The sequence below is a fragment of the Trematomus bernacchii genome, unplaced genomic scaffold (genome assembly GCF_902827165.1).
Source record: "Trematomus bernacchii unplaced genomic scaffold, fTreBer1.1, whole genome shotgun sequence".
In the NCBI taxonomy this organism is placed as follows: domain Eukaryota; kingdom Metazoa; phylum Chordata; class Actinopteri; order Perciformes; family Nototheniidae; genus Trematomus; species Trematomus bernacchii.
In genome coordinates this window covers 1866765-1891747 of record NW_022987839.1, presented here as the reverse complement: position 1 = coordinate 1891747, position 24983 = coordinate 1866765, and the positions used below count along the sequence as shown (strand labels likewise).

Here is a 24983-nt window from a genome sequence, read left to right as displayed (position 1 = left end):
CTCATTCATGTGGCCCCAAGGGAACAATCTCTCTTTATGTAAAAGCAGACACTGTAGTGCATTTACATTTTTGAACTTGTCTTTCCCCGCAGCAAGTTACACACTGACAGTTCTTGAGTTTTGTAAGTATCTTTGTACAATTTACTGAAAGTTATTTGTTCCACCTACTATTATAATTTGTCAGTATTTATTTCATATCTTCTGAATACTGTCTGCCTAATCAGCTCACAGCTGTAGGGGGGTGGAGATATCCCATCATGCATCTGTGGAGACGCAGGGATACTTAATGTTTCACAATGTTTCAACTAAAATACGAAAGGCAAAATAGCTTTATTTTGATTACTAAGTTACGAAAATTATAAAAAACATAGATTTTAAGACTCAATCTAGGAAATTAACGAAGTCTTGTACAGGGGCTGAAAATAAAATACCAAAACAATGTAAAGTAAAAGATTATAGATTGTATTTTAGGTAAATCTACTGAATATTTCCATTTCCATTGTGCTTTTACTTCTCAACAATTCAGAACAAGTAATTGAGAATTTTTGCAATAAAATGTCTAAAGTTTTCGAAACCTTTCAATATCCATCCAAACTCCATGTTATGCTGCCCTAGCCAAGCACTCGGGTGCTTCCTGCTGTGATGCAACAGTGCTCAACACTTATTCAAGTCAAGTATTTTCAGTGCTGAATCATAACTTTATTCCATAGGATCTTAAATGAGAACCTTACAGGATCAACTCAGACAAATAAAAGACTCCAAAGCTCTTTCCAACAGGGAAGAAACCATGATAAACTCCAGAAGGAGCAACAGAAGAGAACGCTCTTAAGGACAGACAGACATTCAATACATGTTTACAGTGCAGTGCACAGCATGAACAGACCAGCATGTACACTGAGCTGCTGTGTCAAACATACTGCATATTTTTACGTCTAAATATTGTTCACCTTAAGACTTAACTTCAGCTGTGTTTACATGATAGTCCTGTCTTATTAAGGTTATGTCTTTTTCTTAAAGGGGACCTATCATGCAAAATGCACTTTTGTACGTCTTTTATACATGAATATGTGTCCCCGGTGTTCCAGGGAACTCACCAAGTGTCAGAAAACACAACCCTCTCTATTTTCCTCCATACCCAAATCTCTAAAAAAGGGGCTGCAACGGATCTGATAAAAACTGATCCAGATTTGAACACTGTCCTGACTTCAGGACAATGGCGCTACGGCTATTGGGCCAACTCCACCAATCAGGAGGAGACAGCCACGGCCATTGCCGTTCGAAAGCCCTGGAGACGCTGTAGTACATATGCCAGACCTGTAGATGGTGCTGTTCTCACAGAATCTGCCCTTGCAAAAACAGAGCTAAAAAATTTCAAATTGAGCAAAATGAGGCATGGCTAAAATGCATGATCTGTTTGGTATTTTGAAAAAAAAAAAGTATAAATATGCCTTATATAGGTATTGTCCTACACTATATTATTCAAATATAGCATGATAGGTCCACTTTAAGTTTCTGAATATGATGGGCCCTTTTAACTGCACTTGGATGTATCTCTCTATCTCTATATCTCTATATATCTATTGATATAGATACAAGCACTTAACATGACCTTGTATTTAATTACAACAACATTACAGTGAATTCTAATCAATGTATTAAATGTGTATACTAGTGCTTATGCTGAAAAGAGAAACGTATTGTTCTCTAATCATGTAAAACCTTTAATAATGTAGTATTTGTGTCACATAAAGACAGAAATCGACTCTTGTATCTTAGAATAAACACAATTATTTTTCGGATATGTATTGTTTCATGCCAACAATCATTTTCCAGAAGGTGTCACTCGTGTATTTAACAAGCTTTTAGCAACAGGAGAGGTGTACATTCATGAGCCATAAACACTTTATATAAACGTTCGGGTGTAAATGGGACCTTGGACTTGATCCACTTTTCTCGACAGCCTCGCAGAGTCTGACCAGGACTTAGAGTGGCCTTAGTCATCATTCTTCTCCCAGTGCAGTAATCAAAGTACTTGGATGACAGTTAGCAGTGATATCCAACTCTGGGGACTCAGTGGCTCTGCTGTGAGCGCGGCTACATCAGCACTTATGACTGACAGGTTGAATCATGGGCTTGCTGAATTGGACACTGGAGATAGGGCTGTTTGGGGTGTATTGCCCATTCAGGCTGCTGCTTGTGCAGCATGTCTCATACGGACACTTTTTAGTAAATGTTAACACCTTCATACCACAGTAACTTTGTTTGGAAAATGCTTTCTGACTGACAAAGTCTGTATGCAACCCTCGCTCTGTGGAGCAGATCTACTGTTCTTGTGTGTATTTGCCACTGCTAATTTCACAAACGGCAGGATTGCTTCATCCTGTCATCCTTTATTTAAATGAAAAATTACACCCCAGCTCTAACAGAGTAGCCCCCCCTCCATTTGCAAACACATCACCGGAGTGGCAACACGAGGCTCAGAACACATGCTGTCAAATATGTAGGAAACCGTACATTGTGATACCTGGAAAAAGCCCAGATGGACAGATGGAGGGAGGGGGTGGGCTGGAAGCTGGATATGGACAGAGCGAATAATGCTAATTTCTGTGACAGAGAGATGTCATCATGACATACTTCTCCATAACACACCGTCGCCTAGCACTTTGTCATAATCCTGTGAGCCATGAATCTTCATTAAATGCTTCTTCTTTATCCCGTGCAAGCTTTCCCCCCAAATGAGCCTTTCTTTCTACCAGAGGAACAGATGTGTGGAAACAGCTTGAGATTTAAATTACAAGAAAATGGGATTTACCATTCATCCCGCATTCACACAACACCTTAATACGGAGTCCCATTAGCACCAAATGAGGATGAGTTATTCACTCTGAGAACAGTTACACCCTCAAGTCCTCAGGGTGACAAAAATGATCTCATTTGAGAAAGCTCATCTGGTTATGTGGCACAATAATGACTCTGGATGAGCTACCTTTAGAGACTCAAGTTCAAGATATATACCATTATTACTTGTTCATTACTGCAGAGGCTTCTGGCGATGACGGATGATATATGGCCCTGCTGCCACAGATTCTGCCGTAGGTGTCTCTCTCCTGAAATGTAAGGAGTACCTGCCAAGACCTGAAGCTCTTTAGAGTCTATATTGCAGACACATTACTCCCTGAAGCCAGCACTCATATTGGAGAATATGTTTCCTCTTTAGACAGAGTGTACAAGACAAGATCAGGTCTAGGAAACAAGAACTATGCATTTTGCAGGCCTACTGAGTATCCCAGACAACATTAGCATCATGAAATGGGAGAGCGCATGTGAATGGGGTTGATGACGAGCCACCAGAGAAGGTAATCGTCTATTATTCAGCAGGTGCAGATGTGAATATTCACACCACTGGACACTTTCCATTTTCCATTTGTGTACACGGACGCATCCACCCCGGCTAATGGAGTCTGTGGAAGCGGCTGTGCTTTTTAGTCAAAAATTGGGGATAAGTCACACATTTCAATTGCCATCTGGAAATTGGATGCAACATTGCTTTGGCCAAACCTCCAGGTGACACAAAGCATCTACTCGGCAATGCAAATTAGTGGGGAGAAAATGTAAGGGAGTGTCCAACAAGTCAGCTTCGAGGCTCAATACAAGCCAAGAACATTTCATTTCAATGTTTCACATGTTCATTTATTCACCAGATTGGACACACTGAGGTTGCCCCTAGCTGGTTGTGCAAATTGTCAACATGGAAATGACTATATTTATCAAGGCGGTTTTAATATATTCAAGCCTATGTTGAAGATGGATTGGTTCTGAAAGAGCACATTCAAAACCATTCTGCATCTTCTTTGAATATTTGTCACCCCCTTATCAACTCTAACTGAAGCACCTCCACTGAGTATCTTGTAATCTTCTAATCTCTTTCCCCAGGCCACACGCCAGGTATCTGTAGTTAGATGTGTAGGGAGGCAGCCAGATTCATCTTGAGATAAACTGGGACAACATGATGAATAGATAATAAAGTCACCCAGGGGAGAGCACTATCCGGGTTAACTCCGCCGAATAAAGATACCATTTGTAATGATGGCTGGAATCAACAGGGAAGAGCAGTGAGCAAAGCTAACTGGGCTCCAAAGTGACCAAATCACTTCCGACTTTGCTGATGCAGCAGATGGGGAGTACAAACCAATTGTGGCTGTGACAACAACAAGCGGGGTGATGAAGTACCAGCGAGCAGCCTATCTGGGTCTCACCTGCTCACTGCCACTCCTACAGGCCACTGACTGCTACACACAAACAGTCGTACAGTGAGCGACGCAATAGAGTCATCATGATCAGATAGTGTCGATGCTTTGCAATGGCAACAAGACTGTTTGATTCATTTGGTCAGGGTCTGACCTCCTGACCTCTAACTCCCATGAAAGCTCAGCAGAGACCCAGGTGGACATTAATGAACTTCCCTTCTGAAGATGCATCAGATACACAGCCTGATGCCAACAGTGTCAGAAATAATTGGGGACAAATGGCAAAAATACCTCCAAATTCAACACGATCAATAAGGCCCAAAAATGTGTGGTTTTGAATGTAAAAGCCTTTAAAATTCAAGATTTTTTAAAAATGTTTTAAAAATCTACTAGTCGAAAAGATGTAATATGAATGGTCTGCAAAAGTGCAAGTATAAACATAACAAGGCTTCTAAGGCAGACTAGTGAGTAGTGACCGTAATGACCCCAATAACATCAGTTGTCTCATTTACTAGCTTGTTAGTAGCCACCTTTATTAAGACACGAAAAACCTTTGAAGATCAAAAATAGAGTATTTACGAACTTCTTTTATGTACAGTAGTAGAACTAAATATCAAAACCTCTAAACCCCAGCCCTCATTTCAGGTGTTAAATCAAAAACATGTAAAAAAAAAACATTAACTTTGAGACGAGTGAACCAATAGGCAAACATGCGAACTCATTTCCAGGTTTTAGGATTTATACCAGCAGCACAAATAACACATTTGCCTCAGGGGGCTTAACCATTGTTACACTTCGCTGTGGGACACCCTCAATCTTTAGATCCTCAATTTGATAAAGAAAACTCCTCCCAAGAAAACCTAAACTCATTGCTCCCAAAGAATAGACAGCTACGGTCCATAACACTGATAGGTGGCTTGACTCACGCCATATGGCAGCATGTATGATGCAAGCGACCAGCATTGGCGCAATCATAATTATTAGTTCAAAAGGTCCTGGTTCTGACCACTGAATTGCTTTCCACATCCCAATGTATTCTGATTATCAGTATCATAATCCTAAAGTACCAAGATCAGACTGTCTACAGTTGAGCTTGGTAATGGTAGCAGCATGAGTTTGCATTATAAGGTTTGCCATTTAGACAGTAGCATCAAAAGCAGTCTCAATAGCCACAATTTTCATGTATAGTGTGTTACTTGAACTAGGCGTTGGTGGTAGCTTTTGTGGAGAACCTCATATTACAAAGTTTTTATGTTGACCGTGAATGACAGCACAGTTTCATAACAAGTTCCATCCCTGATGATTTCCTGCCCATGTCTACAAGAACTTGAAACAATGGGATCTGACAAGCTCTGTTCTAGAAATTAGGATGCTTGCCAGGCCATCACTGCCAGCAAGCCATAAATGTTTCATGTGGTGCTGATATGGTAATCATTGGATCCCTACAATGACACCTTGTGAGAGTTGGATAACGATGGCTGTCTTTCAGGCCTCTGTGACTCTGGCCGCGGTCCAACAGCTGAGGCACAGCCTGAAGAGTGAATCAGCCAGTTAAAACGGCTCTGTTGCACCCAATAGATGTATACAAATCTCAAAAATGAAGGAAATAAAGGTGCAACGGGTCTCCTCTAAGCATCTTGCAGACACACAGCCTCTCTGATGCAAATGCATTCCTCTGAGTTAAATATGCATTGCGTTTCATGAGGTTTGCGAGTGGGTCCAGGTGCCCGTTGGTGGCACAGACCCAGCTGGAGGATGTGGCTGCCTCGCTCCGCTGGCGCTCAGGCTGGCATACTAACAGAGCCAGGGGTGCTTTCACAGGGAGTTGAAAGAGGCTGGCTCGGGCGCCACACACCCAGGGTTCAGACGCACAAGCTCCAGCTGCATGTCCATTAGCTCGCATAGCTAAAGAAATTGCAGATCCAAAGTGAATTTTTTAAAACTGGTCCGTGACAAGAATATCGATCTCATGACATTCGCTTACATGCACCGCAATCACATCTGCCTTCTCTATGCACGCGAGATTCTGTGAGATTAATTGTTGGGGTGAAATAAAGGAATTTTCCAATCACAGGGGATGAAGCAATAAAAGGCCAACATGTCTAAAAGAGCTTAATGTATTATTGCTCTGAGGCTTGTGTAAGCCTTTTTATTAAATTGAAACAATCTTGTCAGACACCTGTTGTTCTTGCAGGGGTATTTATTGTTGGCCTATGTCAGCACACTGTAATCCCTGGATAGTACATGGCTGTATTACTAGTGTGACCTATTCTTGGTCATCATAATTTCCTGAGTGTGTGTGTGTGTGTATGTGTGTGAGGAAGAGGGAGAGGCAGAGGGAAGTGACAGCGTTCATGTGCATGAGTGTGTATTTGTGTGTGTGTGTCCAGTGATTGCCGGCACCCTTCAGCCATTTCAGTTGAGCTTTTTTTCTCTTTTTTTTTGACACCCAATGTCATGCAGAACAAATCGCCTATTGCTGACACCAGTGATTTCTTGTCTCCAGTGCTGAGAAGTGTGTGTGGAGGCAAAACAGTTGGGTCTTACTGACGGAGACTTGGACATTTCTGTGATTAAGTGGTAATAGCCCGGGACGTGACAGGGAAACGGGGGACTTCATTGGTCACAGGGCAAGAAAAACTGCACACCCCCGGTTGTATGGGGCTATTTTTGAGAGAGTATATAATTACTTCTAGAGTTTTGCTCCAAAACTCTCTAAACTGGCATTTAAACTGTGTGAGAAACTCAGCAAGAATACTCTGTTTTGCACACAGTATCATTGGTGAAGTGATTGACACACATGATCAACATTAGTGTTTAAAAGTAAAGAGGACTCTCATCTTTCCACCACTGCCTTGAATTCCTATTGGCTTTACCCACTAATTGTGGCCTGAGTTCCTATGGTATTGTTGCGTGCCTGTGGTTTGGGTTAAGGCCACGGTTATATTAAGACATGGGTATTTTACCATCTATTATAGAACACACTATCAGCTCAGATAATCAGGGTTGTCTGTAGTCTGATTTATGTGTGAGGTTTTTGGAGAGAGTGATGCACTGCTTAAGAAACCGAGAGTCTGAACCTAAATGTAAGACACAGATTGAAATAAACAATAATTAGAAGGTGATGTTTCTTTGGGGATATATATAATAGTGATTTGAGCACTGACAGACAGACCTCTGGTACTGGTGGCTCCTGGGTGAAATATATAAATGGTGTTGTGGGGACATCTACTGGCTAATGTGAGAGCAGGCACATTACAGTACTATTTATTCCAAATATTTAGTAGAATTCCAATTATATTGTTTTGTGTATTGTACCTGTGCCAAGAGATAGCAATTCCTTATTGCACCTTTTAGTTATCGCATTACAATATTACTAATTTTAAACAGTTATGCACCGTAGTTGGTTTAAATGGTGTAATGCCTTGCTCAAACTGCCACGATGAAGTTTCCTTTTATATTATTTTTATTTGCAATTTCTGGTTAAATAACAAGCACATTTAAATTGATTTATTCTTCATCTAAAGGAAATATTCAGATCTTTCACTTAATGAATACAACTTACACTATTGTGTTAAAATACTCTGTTGTGTAAAAGTCCTGCCTGAAAAAATCCAAACACACATAAACATAGAAAATCATTATTAACATAAATGCATCCATCATACAGAAAGTCTTTCATATTCCTGGATTCTGACTATTGATGCATCATTGTGTAAATCACTCAATTGTTGCAGTTGATGGGGTAGTTATAACTACTTCAAATACTGTTTTGTTGCTTGGAAAATTCACATCTGTTGACAAATTAAGACTTATCTTAACCTTTTGACAATAACCATTACGTTATGTTTAATTGTGTTCTTTAAAAATGTCTGCCTCAAATGTAGTAGAGTAGAAATATAATGACACAGAAACTGAAAATACTACTAATAGTAAGTACGTAGTAAGTCCTTTTTTATATGTCATGCACCAAAATGTGCCCATCCCATTTGGGCTTAAAATAAACTACAAACAAACCGCTTTAAGAACTGAATGATTAATTATATTTGTGTAGGGATCATTATAGAAATACCACAGTGTGCCCATGTTAAAAATAATAATAATACACACAAAAATAATGACATCTTAATTGGAGCCGTAATGGCAGTATCGCTGCTCCCTGACCCTAAAAAAATGAACGACACTGCACCTGACCACACAGCAAATCACAACGCGTGTGGCAGCCAATCAGATTTCAGGAAGCTAGCACCACTGTTTGACGAGCATTTATATTATCCAATCAGAGTTTTACAACAGGCCTCGAGTCCCGCCTTCACTCCTCTTGTAGCCAATTAGAACAGAGCAGTAATTACTAATTCATTACATTGCAAAGGGGAGTGACGCAGTTATTGTAGATCTACAGATACTCCATGCTTTTTTCACATGAACCGATATAACATAATTTTTCCAAGCTTTGGAATTTCAAATCTTTCTAAAAAAAATAGCAAAGAAGAGTGATTCCTGCTGTCATCTGAAAGGCTGTATGCCGAATCTCTGCAGCCTTTACATTTGGATGCCATTCTGGTTGGAGGTTGCGGTACACCACCCCGAGGACTAGATGCGATAACCAGGACGAGATATGCCGCAGCCGAAATCACGAAAAATTGCCATCCTCGGGTACAGATCCGTAGGTAAGTTCCCAAACGACGATGAAAAATGGGTAGAATAAAAACATCCAGGGCCTAGGATGCGACCCTGGGGCTACTTTTTATCGGCCTTGTGGGTCAATTTAGGTCCATAATGCGAGCCATTACGCTCCCTATAATAGACTTTAATGATGGGGAGTAAGGTCTGTCATGCAGCATCTCACAGCAGGAGGTTGAGCGCCACCAGGTGAGACATGGCTCTGCGTGTTTTATCACATGAGGCCTCCCGTAATGTGTTCCACATATATATATATTTTAACGCTGAATGTCCTTATTGATGCGACTCCATCAGTGACCCTATCCCTGGTTTAGTTGGTGCCATGTTTTATGAGGGGCCTGAAGGTCCAACCGAATTTGACGCATTACTGTGCGGTTTGTTTGATCGTATCTGAAACCAAAGAAGCGCAATTTGCATGCAGTGAAGGGATGTTCGGGATGGCAAGATGGCACACGCAGATAGAAGCACTGTAGGCCCAGCCAGCACAGCATCACCAACACAACCATGTCATATTCCCATAGAGACTTGGGTTATGTTAATGGTGGCCTACCCTATAATAAGTTAATATAGGTAACATCTCATGGTATTTATATAGGGATTTAGGTAGGTGATTTTAAGCTTGACTGATATTCTGATGATTACACTTTGTTTCACAATCAGCCAAGTCGTTTTGTCCTGTATGATTAATGAACACTAGTCGAAGGACTGCAAACCATTATTTTGAAGCTTTTGTGAATTTATTTTCAAATTTCCAATTATTTCACTACATGTTATCTGTTTACAATATTCCTTTGTGTTTTGCAGGAAAGTCCTCCTTGACCATTCAGTTTGTTGAAGGCCAGTTTGTGGATTCCTATGATCCGACAATAGAAAACAGTAAGTGGGAAAGGTTGACTGTCACAGCCTCTGTAAACAAACAGGAAACTGTTTAGTTGAAGTGGTAAACCACTCAGATTCCTCCTCTTGTGACCAGTTCAGTTAGTAGATGAAAATAAACAAAAGCCACACTAACTATAATATGTTGAAATTAATCATTTCTATACTCTGTGTTCCCTTGTGTTACAAAGTTAAGTCTGATCAGTTTTATTTATGGAGCCCCAAAATCACAAAGTGTTTCCAACCTGAAATGTGACACCCTGTGTCCTTAAACCTCCAATTCTAAAAATGTGAAACTCCACACAACAGCATGTGTTATTATGTTCGAAACCTATATGATAATTGTTGTTGACAAAATAATTCTCAACAAAAGGTCCACTTACACTTTGTTTCCCAAGCTTTAGCTACATCTTGTGGCCTTACTCAGTGTATAAATTACCTCAGATGTAGCTGTTATCGTATTACCCTTGTATGATACTGCAGTCACATGATAACAGAATGCAGCAGCATTTACAATAGGGCTGCAACTAATGCAAGAAAGTATTATTTTAATTAGCGATACATTTTTTTTGTTTACAAAATGTCATAAAATAGCAGTAACATTTTCCTCAAAGTCCTTATTGACATCATCATATTGCTGTTTTGTCTTTAAAAAAGGCCAAACTAACTGAACATATTTCCTTTGCAATCATTTAAAACAGAGAAAAGGTGCAAATCCTTACATTTGACAAGTTGGAACTAGAGAAGTTTAGTTAACAAAGATGACAACTATCATTACAGTTTTTAATTGTGTCATTCTACTGGCCGATATTGATTGCAGGTCTCATACATTATCACACTATAAATAGTATGTCATTGCATAGCAAACATTTGACAATGGGCGTATTGGACAAGTATTCAGACATCTCCAAATAAACAATGTCCAAATGTGTCATTATTCTTTATTTTGGTTTTATATAAACTGAGCTTGTTACCATCATCTCAATCGTACACCTTATTAACTTTTATATCATGATTTCACTGAAAGAAGAACAAATAATTATAGCCCTGAATAGTAACCTTGCAGGGCGTGATGTTCCCTCTAATTAAATGTGTCCAAACACTACACCAGCTGATTTCAGCTTCCACACTTTCAGCCAAAAAGAAGGACTTTATTTTTAGGACCTTTGGAAAAATCAGCTGGTGTGGAGTTTGTTCAGATTTATACGTTAACTTGAGTGGAATAAGCTCGGAAATCACTGCGAGAGGGAACTTAGCTTGAGGGTAGTTTAAAAGTACATTTTCTGATTGAGAGTAACTTACAGTAATTCATCAAGCTACTACTGTAAACACACATATTCCCAGACACTCCAGGGATTTGAGTCTGAACTTTACCTGCAGGCTGTTTTTCTGTTTCCCGACACGCTCGCCCACGTATCACCCTGCGTTTCTCGAGTGTGTGGTCTGCGTCTATAAATAATCTCTGGATGGGTATAAAGTGAAGTGTCAGCGATATCAGCGAGATGCTGCAGGCAGCGCAATCCCTCAGTCCTGTAGATAATGTGACCCATCTCCAGGCAGATATTGACATTCCTGTGCCGGATGAACTCAGTGGTACCGAAATGGATCCATACGGAGATGTGCAGACTGAAAACGTACAGTAATGAAGATACAGTATAGCACTGTATAGTATACATAGTGTAGTACATACAGTGTTAGTAAGTCTTACTTTAAAAGGTCTTGCTCTCAGTAGCGGATAATCGTAAAGAAATAATACAAAACATTTAACTCAAAATAAAACTGGCCCCAGCTTGAGAATCTTACGTATAGAGGAATGATCCAAGTCGAGCGTTGTTTCGTAGATTTATTTCCAAAAGTACAATGAACAATGGTTTCATCTGTCCCGCAGCCTTTCCTATAGCTTTCCTTGGCTCACCCTGGTAAAAAAAAACATTTGCCTATACTGGTGCCCTTATCTCCAATATATATTACCCGATCACCAGGTGCCCAAATCAACCAGTGCCCAAAAATGCCTTCAAGATAAAAGCATAAGGAACTAATTACATTAACTTAAATTATACTAAATAAAAGGTATATTTAGAAGAAACAAAAACGGCAAGAGTTGAAATGTTTAACTATTAATACGATGCGATACGACACACTTTATTGTCCTCGTAAAGACATTTGTTTTGGACTCCTACAGTTCCACAAAAGATAAAACATAATAAATACGACATAGAAAAAACCCAGCATATTCACACATGAGTCACATCACAAATAAATCAATATATAGCTCCAACACTCTCCATCCATCGGAATGTGTATAGTTTCTATTGGTTCAACTTTCTTTTCCTTTGACTGCAGCATTCACTAAAACGATCACAATAAATGGACAAGAGTATCATCTTCAGCTGGTCGACACAGCAGGACAGGTATAGTTACTGAATTTGATCAAATATACATTAATAGTTAACTGTTAATTCTGCCTCGTTACTTAGTCAGAATAACTTTTCATCCCTTATTTTCTATCTCTATAGGATGAGTACTCTATCTTCCCACAGACCTACTCCATAGATATCAACGGTTACATTCTGGTCTATTCAGTCACATCCAATAAAAGGTATACTTTTCCTCCCCTCCTTATCAAAAGGATATATGAAGTTCTGTATAATGAGGTGAAACGGCATTCAAAGGCTTAAGAGGAAACTTCCCCTTGTTTGTTTCAGCTTTGAAGTTGTACAAGTTATCCATGAAAAACTATTGGACATGGTGGGAAAGGTTCAGTAAGTTCTTCGCCTTTCTCATTGTATCTTCTTGTTATGCTGCCTTAGGCTTTCCAAGACATGTAATTTATCAAACATACATGACAATTTGCCGTTTACTTTTCCCTCTATTGCAGAGTTCCAATTATGCTCGTCGGAAACAAGAACGACCTACATATGGAGCGGTATGTCCCAACACACTTCAAATTGAACATTAGGTCAACCATTCACAATAGGTATACACATGGGGCATAGCATTTGTCAGTTTTTTATTTTATATCCTCATTTTCATCTTCATATCACACACACAGAAATACAGAGCAGATGTTAATGTTTTGTTCACAGATGACCCAAAAGAAGGAGACAGCTCGAGTAGTAATACTTGTTCATATCTGTTTGTGTAGCTCTTTTCGCATATACCTTAGTCAGTGGAAGCAGAATCCATAAGTTGAACTAGGTTGAACTTGATCTATGTTTTTTTCCATTTTAGAGTAATCAGTTGTGAAGAAGGAAAAGCATTAGCCGAATCCTGGAACGCTGCCTTCATGGAGTCCTCAGCTAAAGAGAACCAGGTAAGAGTCAAAACTGCAGAGATCATATTCAGATAACAGCACTTTGTTTATGTTTGGGATGGTTCTTATCAATAACTATTTATCTGTCTGTTGGTCCCAATAGAGAATTTGTTTATGAACCAGATGTGAGCTTACACCCTCAAAGATGTTACCAGTAAACGTTTGGGGGTATGCAGTATGAAATACGTGTGTCTACCAGGTGGGGAGTGTCTGACCAATAGATGATGACAAGTTGAATTCTGGGAAGTGTAGGATCTAGCATCTTCACCTACACCTGAGATGTATTTTGACTTTTTTCGTTTAAATCTGTCTTTTTTTTATTAAGTGGTGAGTCATGGTGGCAGATCCTCAATGAAATGTTACCCAACTTGTTTCTCTACCAAGTGTTTAAACGTCTTTCAGCTCACTGTTTGGGTTAAAAGGCCCTCAATTTATGCTTCATTTGTGTTTCAATCTCACTGCTCTCATCACCTGATTTCGCCAAAAAGCTCCAAAAAAACCAGTGTAACCACAGATAAAAGAGACTGTATATTGAACTTCAAGTAACAAGAGGCACATATCTAAATGCTAATATTGCTCTGTGCCTTTTGGATGTGTAAATAACTGTTGGATAACAGCTTTCATATATTCACTCGATAATATATCAAAGTTGTGTTTAGAGCTAACTTTATTGCCCACTAGTGTCCAGAAATATTAATTCACGCAGATTTAACTGGTTCAAAAGTGTATCCACCACAGCCTTTGAGATACAGCAAGTTGTAACTGCTATAACTTAAAGGGGACCTATCATGCAAAATGCACTTTTGTACGTCTTTTATACATGAATATGTGTCCCCGGCGTTCCAGGGAACTCACCAAGTGTCAGAAAACACAACCCTCTCTATTTTCCTCCATACCCAAATCTCTAAAAAAGGGGCTGCAACGGATCTGATAAAAACTGATCCAGATTTGAACACTGTCCTGACGTCAGGACGGTGGCGCTACAGCTATTGGGCCAACTCCACCAATCAGGAGGAGACAGCCACGGCCATTGCCGTTCGAAAGCCCTTGAGACGCTGTAGTACATATGCCAGGCCTGTAGATGGTGCTGTTGTCACAGAATCAGCCCTTGCAAAAACAGAGCTAAAATATTTCAAATTGAGCAAAATGAGGCATGGCTAAAATGCATGATCTGTTTGGTATTTTGAAAAAAAAAAGTATAAATATGCCTTATATAGGTATGGTCCTACACTATATTATTCAAATATAGCATGATAGGTCCACTTTAATATAATTCCCTACATTTCTTCCAGGGACAGGCTAAGGCTTGGCCAAAGTGAGCTAAAAGTAATCAAAAAAGTTGCCACAAAGGCCACAATAATCAGATCTTCTTGATATATATATTATGTATTTAGGAAACTTAGATAAGTTTGAAAATGGAAACACTTTCTAGGAAACTCTGTGTATCTGCTTCAAATTAACCTAGCAGACAACAGTGTGTGTCTGTCTTTACATTTGCAAAAACAACACCTTCTTTGTTGTGCATAAAGCCAGTGTGCCTCTACTGGATGTAATTTGTTCTACTGGAAAAAGTGGTGTGACTTGTGTGTGTGTGTGTGTGTGTGTGTGTGTGTGTGTGTGTGGGTGTGTGTGTGTGTGTGTGTGGTGTGTGTGTGTGTGTGTGTGTGTGTGTGTGTGTGTGTGGTGTGTGTGTGTGTGTGTGGTGTGTGTGTTGATGTGTGTGTGTGTGTGTGTGTGTGTGTGTGTGTGTGTGTGTGTGTGTGTGTGTGTGTGTGTGTGTGTGTGGTGTGTGTGTGTGTGTGTGTGTGTGTGTGGTGTGGTGTGTTTGTGTGGTCTCTCTCTCTATACTCTCTCATCTCTCTCTCTCTCTACTTATCTTCTCGCTCTCGTTCTATCTTATCTCTCTCTCTCGTCTCTCGCTCTCTCGCTAGATATATCTCGCTCTCTCTCTCTCTCTCTCTCTCTCTCTCTCTCTCTCTCTCTCTCTCTCTGTCAGACGGCTGTGGAAGTTTTCCGGAGGATGATCCTTGAGGCAGAGAAGATGGAAGGCGGCGTGCAACCAGGAAAAACTTCCTGCTCCATGATGTAGAGCCGCCCAATCAACACACAGGACACTGCACTGGGATATCCCGTTACTTGAAGGCTAGCTGCCAGTTCTTCACCACCTCAGCTGACTCCACCCCTCCAGGGTCCTAAATATCCAATACTGTCTATTTATGGCTCTGATTCCACTGTTATTTATCAGTATCTCCTATTCCCTTTTGTCATCCTGGTTTTTCTTTGTGTGTTCGAAAAAAGAAAGTGGTGGTTCTCTTGTCTCCCAAAGTCCACCCCTCCTTCATGTCTGTGTTCGACACTGATGCAAAACACAGAGCTTCATTAGGGTGTATCAGAAAAAATGTTTTCCTGTGCTCGGTAATAACGACTACCGTAACTATGGCCAGAGATAGTAGTGGCTTGATGCATCTTAGCTCCTCATTATGCAGCTCCCATATAGGCAACGAGTCCTTCTCTATTTAAATAGCAAGAGATAAGACAAATGTCATGTCTGCCATGCATACGCTCTGGAAACGGATAAGAAAACGTGGACGTTTCTTCTGATACATCCCCGGCTGTCCTCCAATATAAACAGCTCTTTTTCTACTTCATCTCCACGCAGTACCCACTTCTCTGTCCCTCAGTTTGTTTGCATAGCGGTTACTGTCAGCCAAAAAAAAATCTGCATCCATTTTCTAATGTTGAAAATGTTGTACAAATGTTTTTGATTGTAATCATTAAAAGGAAAAAGTGATTATGTACAGCAGGGTTGAGTGTGGATTATTACTTTGTCCCCTGGGAGGCAGGGAAGGTTTATTTTATAAGCAACATTTCAAAGAATTTTTTTTAAAGAGACGGTAATATATACAACACTAAAAAAAGAGTAGAAAATACACAATTATACAACAAAGAAATCTCTAAATAGAAGATAACGGAACTAAAAAAGTGAAAAAAATAAGAGTTGACCGTGAAAGGATTGACTCAGGATGCAGGGTAGATGATTATGTTTTTCAGATTTAGTAAGCAATGCAGAAAATCTAAAATATTGTATTTATTGAAACACCAATTACATTTTTTTGTTGGTCTTTTTAACAGTTAGAATACCCTTAACAGAAGAGGCAGAGAGTTCAATATACTAGTAGACAATAGGATTTGATGTGCTCATATCAGTGGTTAATATAACGACAAAAGGTGGTACTTTCTCTGAATGTGTTTTACTGTTGAGAGTGATGGATTATTAATTTGCCTACGTTTTTCTCATTTCATAGCAGAGAATTTTGAATGACTATTTTCTTTGGTCTGCTCCTCTCACTTGTGGGCTCAGATAGAAAAAGGTGATGTCATGTTCCTCAGAGCACCAGTGAGGAGAAAGCAATATTAAAATCTGAATCGGGCGACAGCTGGTGGGATGTTTGCTCACTGTCAATGCACTCTGATCCAACTACACCCTGACAGCCCTGGTGAACCAGATTTAGTTTTCCTCTTCATAAATGACTCCTACGGGTATCATTTCACACAAACAAGACGTTTTTCATCGAACATTAAATGTAAGATGTTTGTAAAAAGGAATAAGGTGAAAGACCGTTGAAAATCCTTGAGAGCTGGTGAGAAATATTTCCATCTTTGATAGGTGTCTAACAAATATTAATGCGTTTGAGCACTTTTTTAAGGACGCTTAAGAAAAGACCACTACAAGAACACAACCTGATAACAAATAAAACCCATGCCTTAACAGGAACCCTTTAACTTCAGAAGGTAATATTAGCAGGTAGACTTTGTATTTGACTTCCAATATAATTACAAAATGTTATAGATTTCCAGGCATAACAATGACAAAATGATCCTTGTCAAACATGTTTATTTGTCATGTATTAAACATTACATTTTTATAAGGTGTTGCACATGTCTTCGATACAGCAGTTGATATCGATGTAGGAATTCATCTTCAGCATTTCGCAGTCTTCAAGAGCCATGCATTTCTGGTATTCGCCATCTAAAAAAGGGGGAAAGGTTTTAACAAAAAGCATTTCCTTTATTATATAAGAAGCACCGCACTGTGGAAGAGCCAATGGACTTTGATATATTTACATAATGTCTAAACATTTGACAAACTGTTTCAGTTAATTGACATGCAACTGACTATATGTTACAATGGAGCCACAAGAGGCCTTAAGCTATTTTCTAAATTCATTAGTATCACCACCACCATGACCCTCTGATTTGTATACAGTGGTTTTCTCCTCCAACTTGACTATGATTCACAGCAAAGATAATATTCACATGTTATATTGGTTAATGTATTGAGTCCATGTACTTGTTATTGATAGAAGAGTTCCAGCGTGTTGAAACACTCACGTGGGGGTCTGAGGAAGCTGGCAGCAGCGCAGGCATCCTTCCCTGGTTTACACGTCTCTACACTGAGATCACAGGCTCCTCCGGCCTTTTTGGAGACACAGCGGTGGCAGTCAAGAGTCTCACCTAAAAAAAGACATAAGCAATATTTCAAGTGTTTCTGATTTGTTTCTCTTATGTGAATGTGTTTACTGTAGGAATCCTAGCCCAATGAGCAAGTGGAATGAAATGGATTGAAAGGGTAATTAGTAAGGTTTAATCTACTTAGATGTTAAATGTGTGCATGAAGCCTCAGGTAGATACTGTGCTCTCACATGTAATCATTTCATTTCTTAGATATGACCCCCACAAACTGTTACTAAGTGTCTGACAGGTCTGCTGAGATTGTTTCTGTACAGTAAAGATAGAAGGAGAAAGCAGACGTCTCTGTTGCACAGCAGCAGGGCTTGTGTTTATTCAGTGGAGAATGAGTGACAGACGCACCAGCTGTCAACAGCAGAGCGACGGTTAAAGCCAACACCAAGAACTTCATTGTTCTGTTCAATACTGCAGCTGTTGAAAAATAAAGCACAGATTTGATTATGTACAGTACCTGCAGTACTCTGGATATTATGGCATTTGCATTTACATTACTCCTCCCATAAGACTTTTTATTGTGAGTTTATCTCATGATTTAAGGAACTGATTTAAAATATATACATAAATAGAATTCGGTGCAATGACAGGTGCGTTAGCATGCATGCACAGAGTCATGAAATTGTACATTAAATATAGCAGAAAATGTATAATTAATATTGAATGTATATGATCTGTTATGAATGATCTGTCATTTCAAAGTGTTAAATAAATGTCATAAATAACTAAAAAAAGGTTTAATTTAAGTGTGCATACCTTGCTGATTCTTCTGTCTCGGTTTCTGCCAAATACTGAGATGTATTCATCCACTCTACCTCTTTTTATACTCTTGGTAACGTCCCATTACCTGGATTTTCTCTGTTAAGTCTATATGCTTAGTAACTCCCCCAGCCAGATACACTGTGTTCAGGGGTTAAAGTTTGCAAATGCTCAGATTCCCGCATTATGCAAGAGCCGTCCACTACTTCTGTCATTTATGAGTCTTTCGCAAACATTAATGTCTGCATTTGTCAGAGGTGCAGAGTTATATTAGCTGTATTTAAACCTTAGGAGGACAGGAGGATATTATTGAAGGGCACAGTATGTTTGCTTTAGGTGGATTATGTCTGACCTATATGAGGTGTAATACCTGCAGCTCGGTGCTCTCACTAACCTCGCCTTCAGACTCGTGAATTGCCTCTATACAAAGCCTGCATGGACTTGAATAGCACTAATGAAAGAAGATGAAAGACTGGCACTCCTGCTCAACTGTTAAACACTTGAAATAAATGTCTCTTAGAGAGATGCTGCATAAAAGAAGTTTTTTCTTTGGTGCTAAAGAAATGTGAACTCAATTTTCCCTGAGTCCAATTTAGAGTACCTCCAATCCACCAGTGTCTGGGTGAAAAATGCAGCTAATTATTTACACAAATATGTTAAAAATCTATTATATCATATCTCTTTTTGATGAATTTCAAAACTCTACTCATGAACAAACAACCAACACACTAGTGTTTTACCCATTTTATGGCCTTGATTGACAGCTTTAATGTGAAAACCATTTTTCAAACATAATGTGTGTGTTTTATCTCCTCTCTATGCCACTTTAGAAAGAGAGAGGGGGCTGAAATCGTACAGTACATGAAAGACAGGTTTTTATCTGTTTTGTATCCTGCTCCACCTGTTTTACCTTAAAAACTGCTGCTCTTTGATGCTTTAACGGTGGGAAATTGTCATGGGTCAAGGTCTAAAGTATCCAGGGATTGTGCCTGGATCAGCAGAGAAACACAACAGAGAGTGAGCTGGAAGAAAAGCTGGAGGAAAATCTGTTTCGGAGTATCAGATCTGCTGCCATCAAAACTCAGACTTTAACTAGGACCACACCTTTTTACATTTTCCCAGTTACTCACACAAGTTATCAGAAGGTGGATTTTCTCATGTGCACTTTGTCCTTTCACCTCTGATTTCACTTCTTTGTTTGTTTTCCCACCACCACCCACATAATATTCTGCAACATCACTCCCAAAGCCCAATCATAGCAGAATCTCTCCCCTTCTATTGTTTGGTCCAACCCAAAGAGCCAAACTACAATATCAGCAGTGGCACATGTATGGGAAACTGTCCATGTGGCAAAATGTCTAAACCCCCCATTGTTGTGCTTTTGTTGCCTCTGCCTCGCGATACCGCCACACTCCCTGTTGTCCATATATATCTGGGAGGCCAAATTTTTCCACTTAGACTTTGTGACTTGTTTGGAACAGCTAACAGTGGAAAATGTCTCAGTACTCAGGAAAGGTGAGTACCACAACAGAGGATGGCAGTAAAACTAAATCATGTTACGGCACACAAACAAATGTCAACTTCAAAGGCAGTTGTGATAGCTGATTGGTCCAACTTCACGTTTTAAATGTTGAGTGGCACTTTGACAATAGATCTTTACGACTTTTTCCATTCCAGTATCCGTTTAATATTTGAATCTCCACTGCTTTAACAAACAGATCGTGTTCTATGAGGGGAAATGCTTCACCGGGAGGAAGCTGGAGATCTGCAGCGACTGTGACAACTTCCAGGACCGTGGCTTCATGAACAGGGTGAACTCTGTCCGTGTGGAGAGCGGGGCCTACGTCTGCTATGACCACCCAGACTTCAAGGGCCAGCAGTACATTCTGGAGCATGGAGAGTACCCCGAATTCCAGCGCTGGAATGCCCATAACGATCACATGGGATCCTGCAAGCCAATCAGGATGGTAAGTGTGTGTGTGTGTGTGTGTGTGTGTGTGTGTGTGTGTGTGTGTGTGTGTGTGTGTGTGTGTGTGTGTGTGTGTGTGTGTGTGTGTGTGTGTGTGTGTGTGTGTGTGTGTGTGTGTGTGTGTGTGTGTGTGTGTGTGTGTGTGTGTGTGTGAAACGTGTACGTGTGTGTAAGGGAAAGACAGAGACAGAAAGACCCCAGGGACAGACAAATATTTGTTTTTTTAAGGCTGGCACATGTGTGCACTTCTGTTTTTCCAATTACTGCAGAATGATTTCCTATAGGCTCAGAAATAAGTGTGTTGGTGTACAGAAGCATATCGAGAGCTTGCAGGTCTTCACATCTCATACATTAACGCCATCAGCTGGCAGAAAATCACATATTTAAAGTGCACTTGAGACGTATTGTAGAGCGTGGGTTTTACATATTGTCCTCCGTGAACATTTAACCTGTAGATTTCTATAGAATGTGTTGATGCATACAACACAGTGCTTGTCTTATAAAGACCTTGGTTCTATGCAATGAGTTGAAGTTGACTATTTTTGCTAAGAATCAGTGAGAGGGCATGTTATTATCCTCTACAGCATGGAGAGCACTACAGGATGGAGCTGTTCGAGGGAGACAACTTCTCAGGCCAGTGTGTGGAGCTGTGTGAAGACTGCCCCTTCCTGCAGGCTCGTGGTCTGACCAAGAGCTGCGTCAACTCCGTCAAGGTTTATGGAGATGGAGCGTAAGTATCTCTGAAGCAGGGAAACAGTTGGTCAGAGTGTTTTAACCTGCTCAGACAACTTATAAGCACCAACATGTGCATTTTGAAATGGTCAGTTCGCCCCCAAATAAACATTTGAAAGATGTATTTATTAGTTTTGACATGCAAAAACACCTCTTTATCAGTAGATTCACACTTAGCACTTTGTTTGCTTGTTTGTGTATTCCATAGGTTTTAATGTCGCATTAGACATTATACAGCAGCATCACTTTCTAGAAAAAGTGTCCTTGATACTCTGTCAATGTCTGAGGATAATTCAGTGTAAATGAGAGAAGCTTGGGAAATACGTTTTTTGAATTTATAAGTCATGACTTAATTTATTTATGCTTAAAAAACTAAATTCTCAGATCTTAGGGAAAACGATAAATCATCTATAGCTATAAATACAAGATGTATGACAGACAATATGTTTTAATATGTTGGCCCTTTAAACTCTAAACATTGATTTTAGACAGTATATACGACAAGTCAGATAGAACACTGTCATACATGTATTATATTTAAATATATGTTAATGTTTTTATTCATTTTCCCAAACAGCTGGGTGATGTATGAGGAGCCTAACTATCGCGGACGCATGTACATCGTGGAGAGAAGAAACTACAGCACCCACATGGAGTGGCAGGCAGAGAACCCCAGCATCCAGTCTGTTCGCAGGGTGGCAAACTACTTCTAAAAGCCCCTCACAGTCACAGGCAATGTGTCTGCGAGCGTCAGATCATCAACTGAGGAAAAACACACCCCACTGTCAAGTAATCCCATGCTGACTCTGTGGGGCAGTAAAATAATAAAATATGAAGAAAATGTTTGACATTGCTTGTTCCTTTTTTTATTTTTGTACTGAATTATTCAAAGGTTGTAATAGTGATCTGACACTATCTTCAATCTTATTTCCATGTTTTCCCTGTTTGAAACTCTTCACTTACCACACTGCAGTGTAGAAATGGCTGCAGGCTATGACTCAGGTAATTGCTGTCTCTTATACACCATAACTACACAACTAATGGATCCATTACCAAGTTAAATGAGATACTCTGAATACCACTGAACACAGATTAATAGAAAGCTATAGTGGCATTTTAAACATTCAGAAGGGAAATGAAATGGGTTTTTTAATGCTAAAATGAAACATTACATTACATGTCACTTGTTAGATGCTTTTATCCAAAGCGACTTACATACTCAATACTGTGGGCAATCCCCACAGGAGCAATTTGGGGTGAAGTGTCTTGCCCAGGGACACAACGACATGCTGACTGCAGTGGGGTTTGAACCTGTGCTCCCTCGCTCCGAACACCTGATCCGAACACCAACGTACTAGTCCACTACGCCACAAACTCTTGCCCCCGGGTTTGGCAGACAGCAGTAAACAATAAAAATGGTGTGGTCTCTGAACATATACAGTGTATAAATCAAGAGTGAAAAAGAGATATTGGACAGGTTGAAGCTGTATCTGCCCCTGCCCCGGGAGCTCTGCTACCACCTAGTGTCATTTATCTATTTTACTGTGAAGTCCTGACGCTCACCTCAGGGTTTTTTAAGTGGTCACAATAGGGACTTGCAACGTCATTGTCACAAACATCTGAAAAATACCCAGATTTTGCAATTCTTCTGTGGATGAACTAAGATTACCAAATAAAATAAACAATAGTTCTGAATTATGTATTAATTAAAGGAGCACTAGTATGCAAATGTTCAGGTTCATAATTGTATTATATGTGTAAAAAAATTGGCCCCATGCCAAACTTACTTGCCGACCCCTGCTCTACTGTGATATGTTTACATATTTTAATGTTCAATTATTTTTCTCATACTGCCTGTGCTGCAGCACCTCTTTTCACCCTATGTCTGAAACCAGAGCCCAGTCTACTCTGATTGGTTAGCTGGCCGGCTCAGTTGTGATTGGTCAGCCGCTTAGAGATGTCCTGCCCCTTAATCTATCACGTACAATGTGTTGGAGAGCTAGCCAATAGAAGCTGAGTGTTTCAAAGGGATATCACTATGTTCGGGCAGTAAACAAATGAGTACAATCGAGCATTTCAGGCAAGGTAGTTACTCCCTCTGGAGGGAAAAGAGGGATTTTAGCCTTTGCAGACCATTTAAATGCACAAAAACCTCACACTACAGGAAACAGAAAACCACAATAGGGCCTCTTTAATGTTGTCCATTCAGGGTTTATCTGAATGGACATGTGTTTATAATATGCAGTATAAGCAGTAGCAGACTGCCATAAGATATCTTAAACAGCATTTTACAACATTATTAGCTCATAGTTTCATGTTTATTTATGCACCAATGCATCATTTCCCCTGTGCTCTTATTCTTTTGGGAATGTCACATACGGCTGTGACCATAAGACCTTTAATGAGCACTCATGTGCTTTCTCTTCCAAATGTCATGACAACAGAACACCTATCTTTACAACATTTTGCTCATGGCCTCTATCGAGTTACAGGGTCAATATGGGATGGCTTAATGAGGAAATGCTTTGTCTTGAGTTACACTCAGTGGCACTAGTTTAAGGGCGATTACCTATGTCTAACCTTATTCCTGAACCATTTACTCCATGAATTGTCTGGGTGTCACCAACATGCCATTCGTCTGGATGTCAAAGATGAGAAAGGAGAGAAGGAAACTGTGAGCAAGCCTTAATGGCATTTTAACAATGTCATTGCTGATTTTCTATAATGATGGGGTTTATTTTTTTGCACAAAGGATTACCGTTTTGAAAGAGCGTGGCAGATGCTATGCAAGGACAAACTATGTGCAATGGTATTTTATATCCATAGATGTCTATTTCATTTCAATAAAAATACTTGATTATTTGCTCTAATGGAGCTGTGCATTCCTCTTAAGTGGGGGGATTACAAAAGAAAAGCATACCAAATTAGTGGAGAGGAAATGAGTTAAAGCTTAACCTTTTTAAAGGAAATACTTTTATAAGTGGCTGTCTGTTGGCTGCATGGTAGACTTATGAGTCTGCAGTCTGACCGAACTTTGTCACTAAGTCTGTCTTATTTAGCAATTATCAAGAGAACAAGGCAAACTTATAAAATAATACTATGGAAGAGATTGGGGAAGAACGTTGTCACACATTTCCTGTTTTGTGGTAATATTACAAATGCAAAGTGATTCATTATGAGCCACGGTTTGGCTCTATTTTGGTTGTGCTATGTAATAAATATTTTATATTAGGACCCATAGGCTGGCAGAGAAATAAGCAATTAGAACGAATTTATTTAAAATAGCATTTAATGTATCCTGTTACTCCAAATTAGGTCAGCTATTTTTAGCAGTGCCACTAATGCATAAAAGATCATTCAGATAGAAAAGATCCTCAGAATTTATTATACTCTTTGTGGGGCTGAAAAACACATTTATTACACTGATACAGATAAACAGATATAATGGGTTGTGTTATGTAAATATTGAATTAGCTAGGACACTTTGAGTTTGTAAGTACTGTGTATTGGTATACTGTAAATACAATTAAAACATAATACCGTAGATTTTTTTAAGAGGCTAAAAATATCGCACTATCCTATTTATAACGAGTAGAATAATGAGACATTTCCTGAAAATGTAATTTAAACCCCGGGCTAAATGATAGGAAGCGAAAAGTAGTAGTAGAATACCCACTCTGACCACAGAAAGTGCAAGTGTATACCAGCTGGGACCGGGGCAAATACCAACATGAAAAGCACAAATATTTCCCCTACGTATTATTCCCCTCCGATAGTTTTTAAAAGATTAAATGAACGTAGTATCTATCGATACGAGGCTAAAATAAAGTCATTCCAGGCGTGTATCTACGGTGTCGTGTTAAGGTCACACGCTGGCTGC

The 24983-nt window shown here is 39.6% G+C and overlaps 3 protein-coding genes across 3 annotated transcripts in view; 2 read left to right on the top strand and 1 right to left on the bottom strand.

The window, feature by feature from the left end:
• Window positions 1–21934, top strand: part of LOC117500255 (gamma-crystallin N-B-like) — a 29394-nt gene extending 7460 nt beyond the window's left edge. Inside the window, exons 2-4 of the mRNA XM_034153060.1 lie at window positions 20121–20369; window positions 20956–21101; window positions 21681–21934. Coding sequence (XP_034008951.1) covers window positions 20205–20369; window positions 20956–21101; window positions 21681–21816 — 447 coding nt within the window. The 5' untranslated portion in view covers window positions 20121–20204 and the 3' untranslated portion in view covers window positions 21817–21934. The remainder of the gene's footprint in view (window positions 1–20120; window positions 20370–20955; window positions 21102–21680) is intronic.
• Window positions 8585–15917, top strand: rheb (Ras homolog, mTORC1 binding). The gene is made up of 8 exons (XM_034153059.1): window positions 8585–8917; window positions 9735–9806; window positions 12150–12217; window positions 12323–12405; window positions 12512–12568; window positions 12685–12732; window positions 13038–13119; window positions 15116–15917. The coding sequence occupies exons 1-8, from the start codon at window positions 8866–8868 to the stop codon at window positions 15206–15208; spliced, it is 555 nt and encodes a 184-aa protein (XP_034008950.1). The 5' UTR covers window positions 8585–8865; the 3' UTR covers window positions 15209–15917.
• ly97.3 (lymphocyte antigen 97, tandem duplicate 3) lies at window positions 16998–18486 on the bottom strand. Its single transcript, XM_034153061.1, has 4 exons — window positions 18400–18486; window positions 17992–18060; window positions 17512–17634; window positions 16998–17149 (listed from the first exon to the last, which is right to left on the bottom strand). The coding sequence occupies exons 2-4, from the start codon at window positions 18038–18040 to the stop codon at window positions 17043–17045; spliced, it is 279 nt and encodes a 92-aa protein (XP_034008952.1). The 5' UTR covers window positions 18041–18060; window positions 18400–18486; the 3' UTR covers window positions 16998–17042.
• Window positions 21935–24983: the final 3049 nt, after the last annotated feature.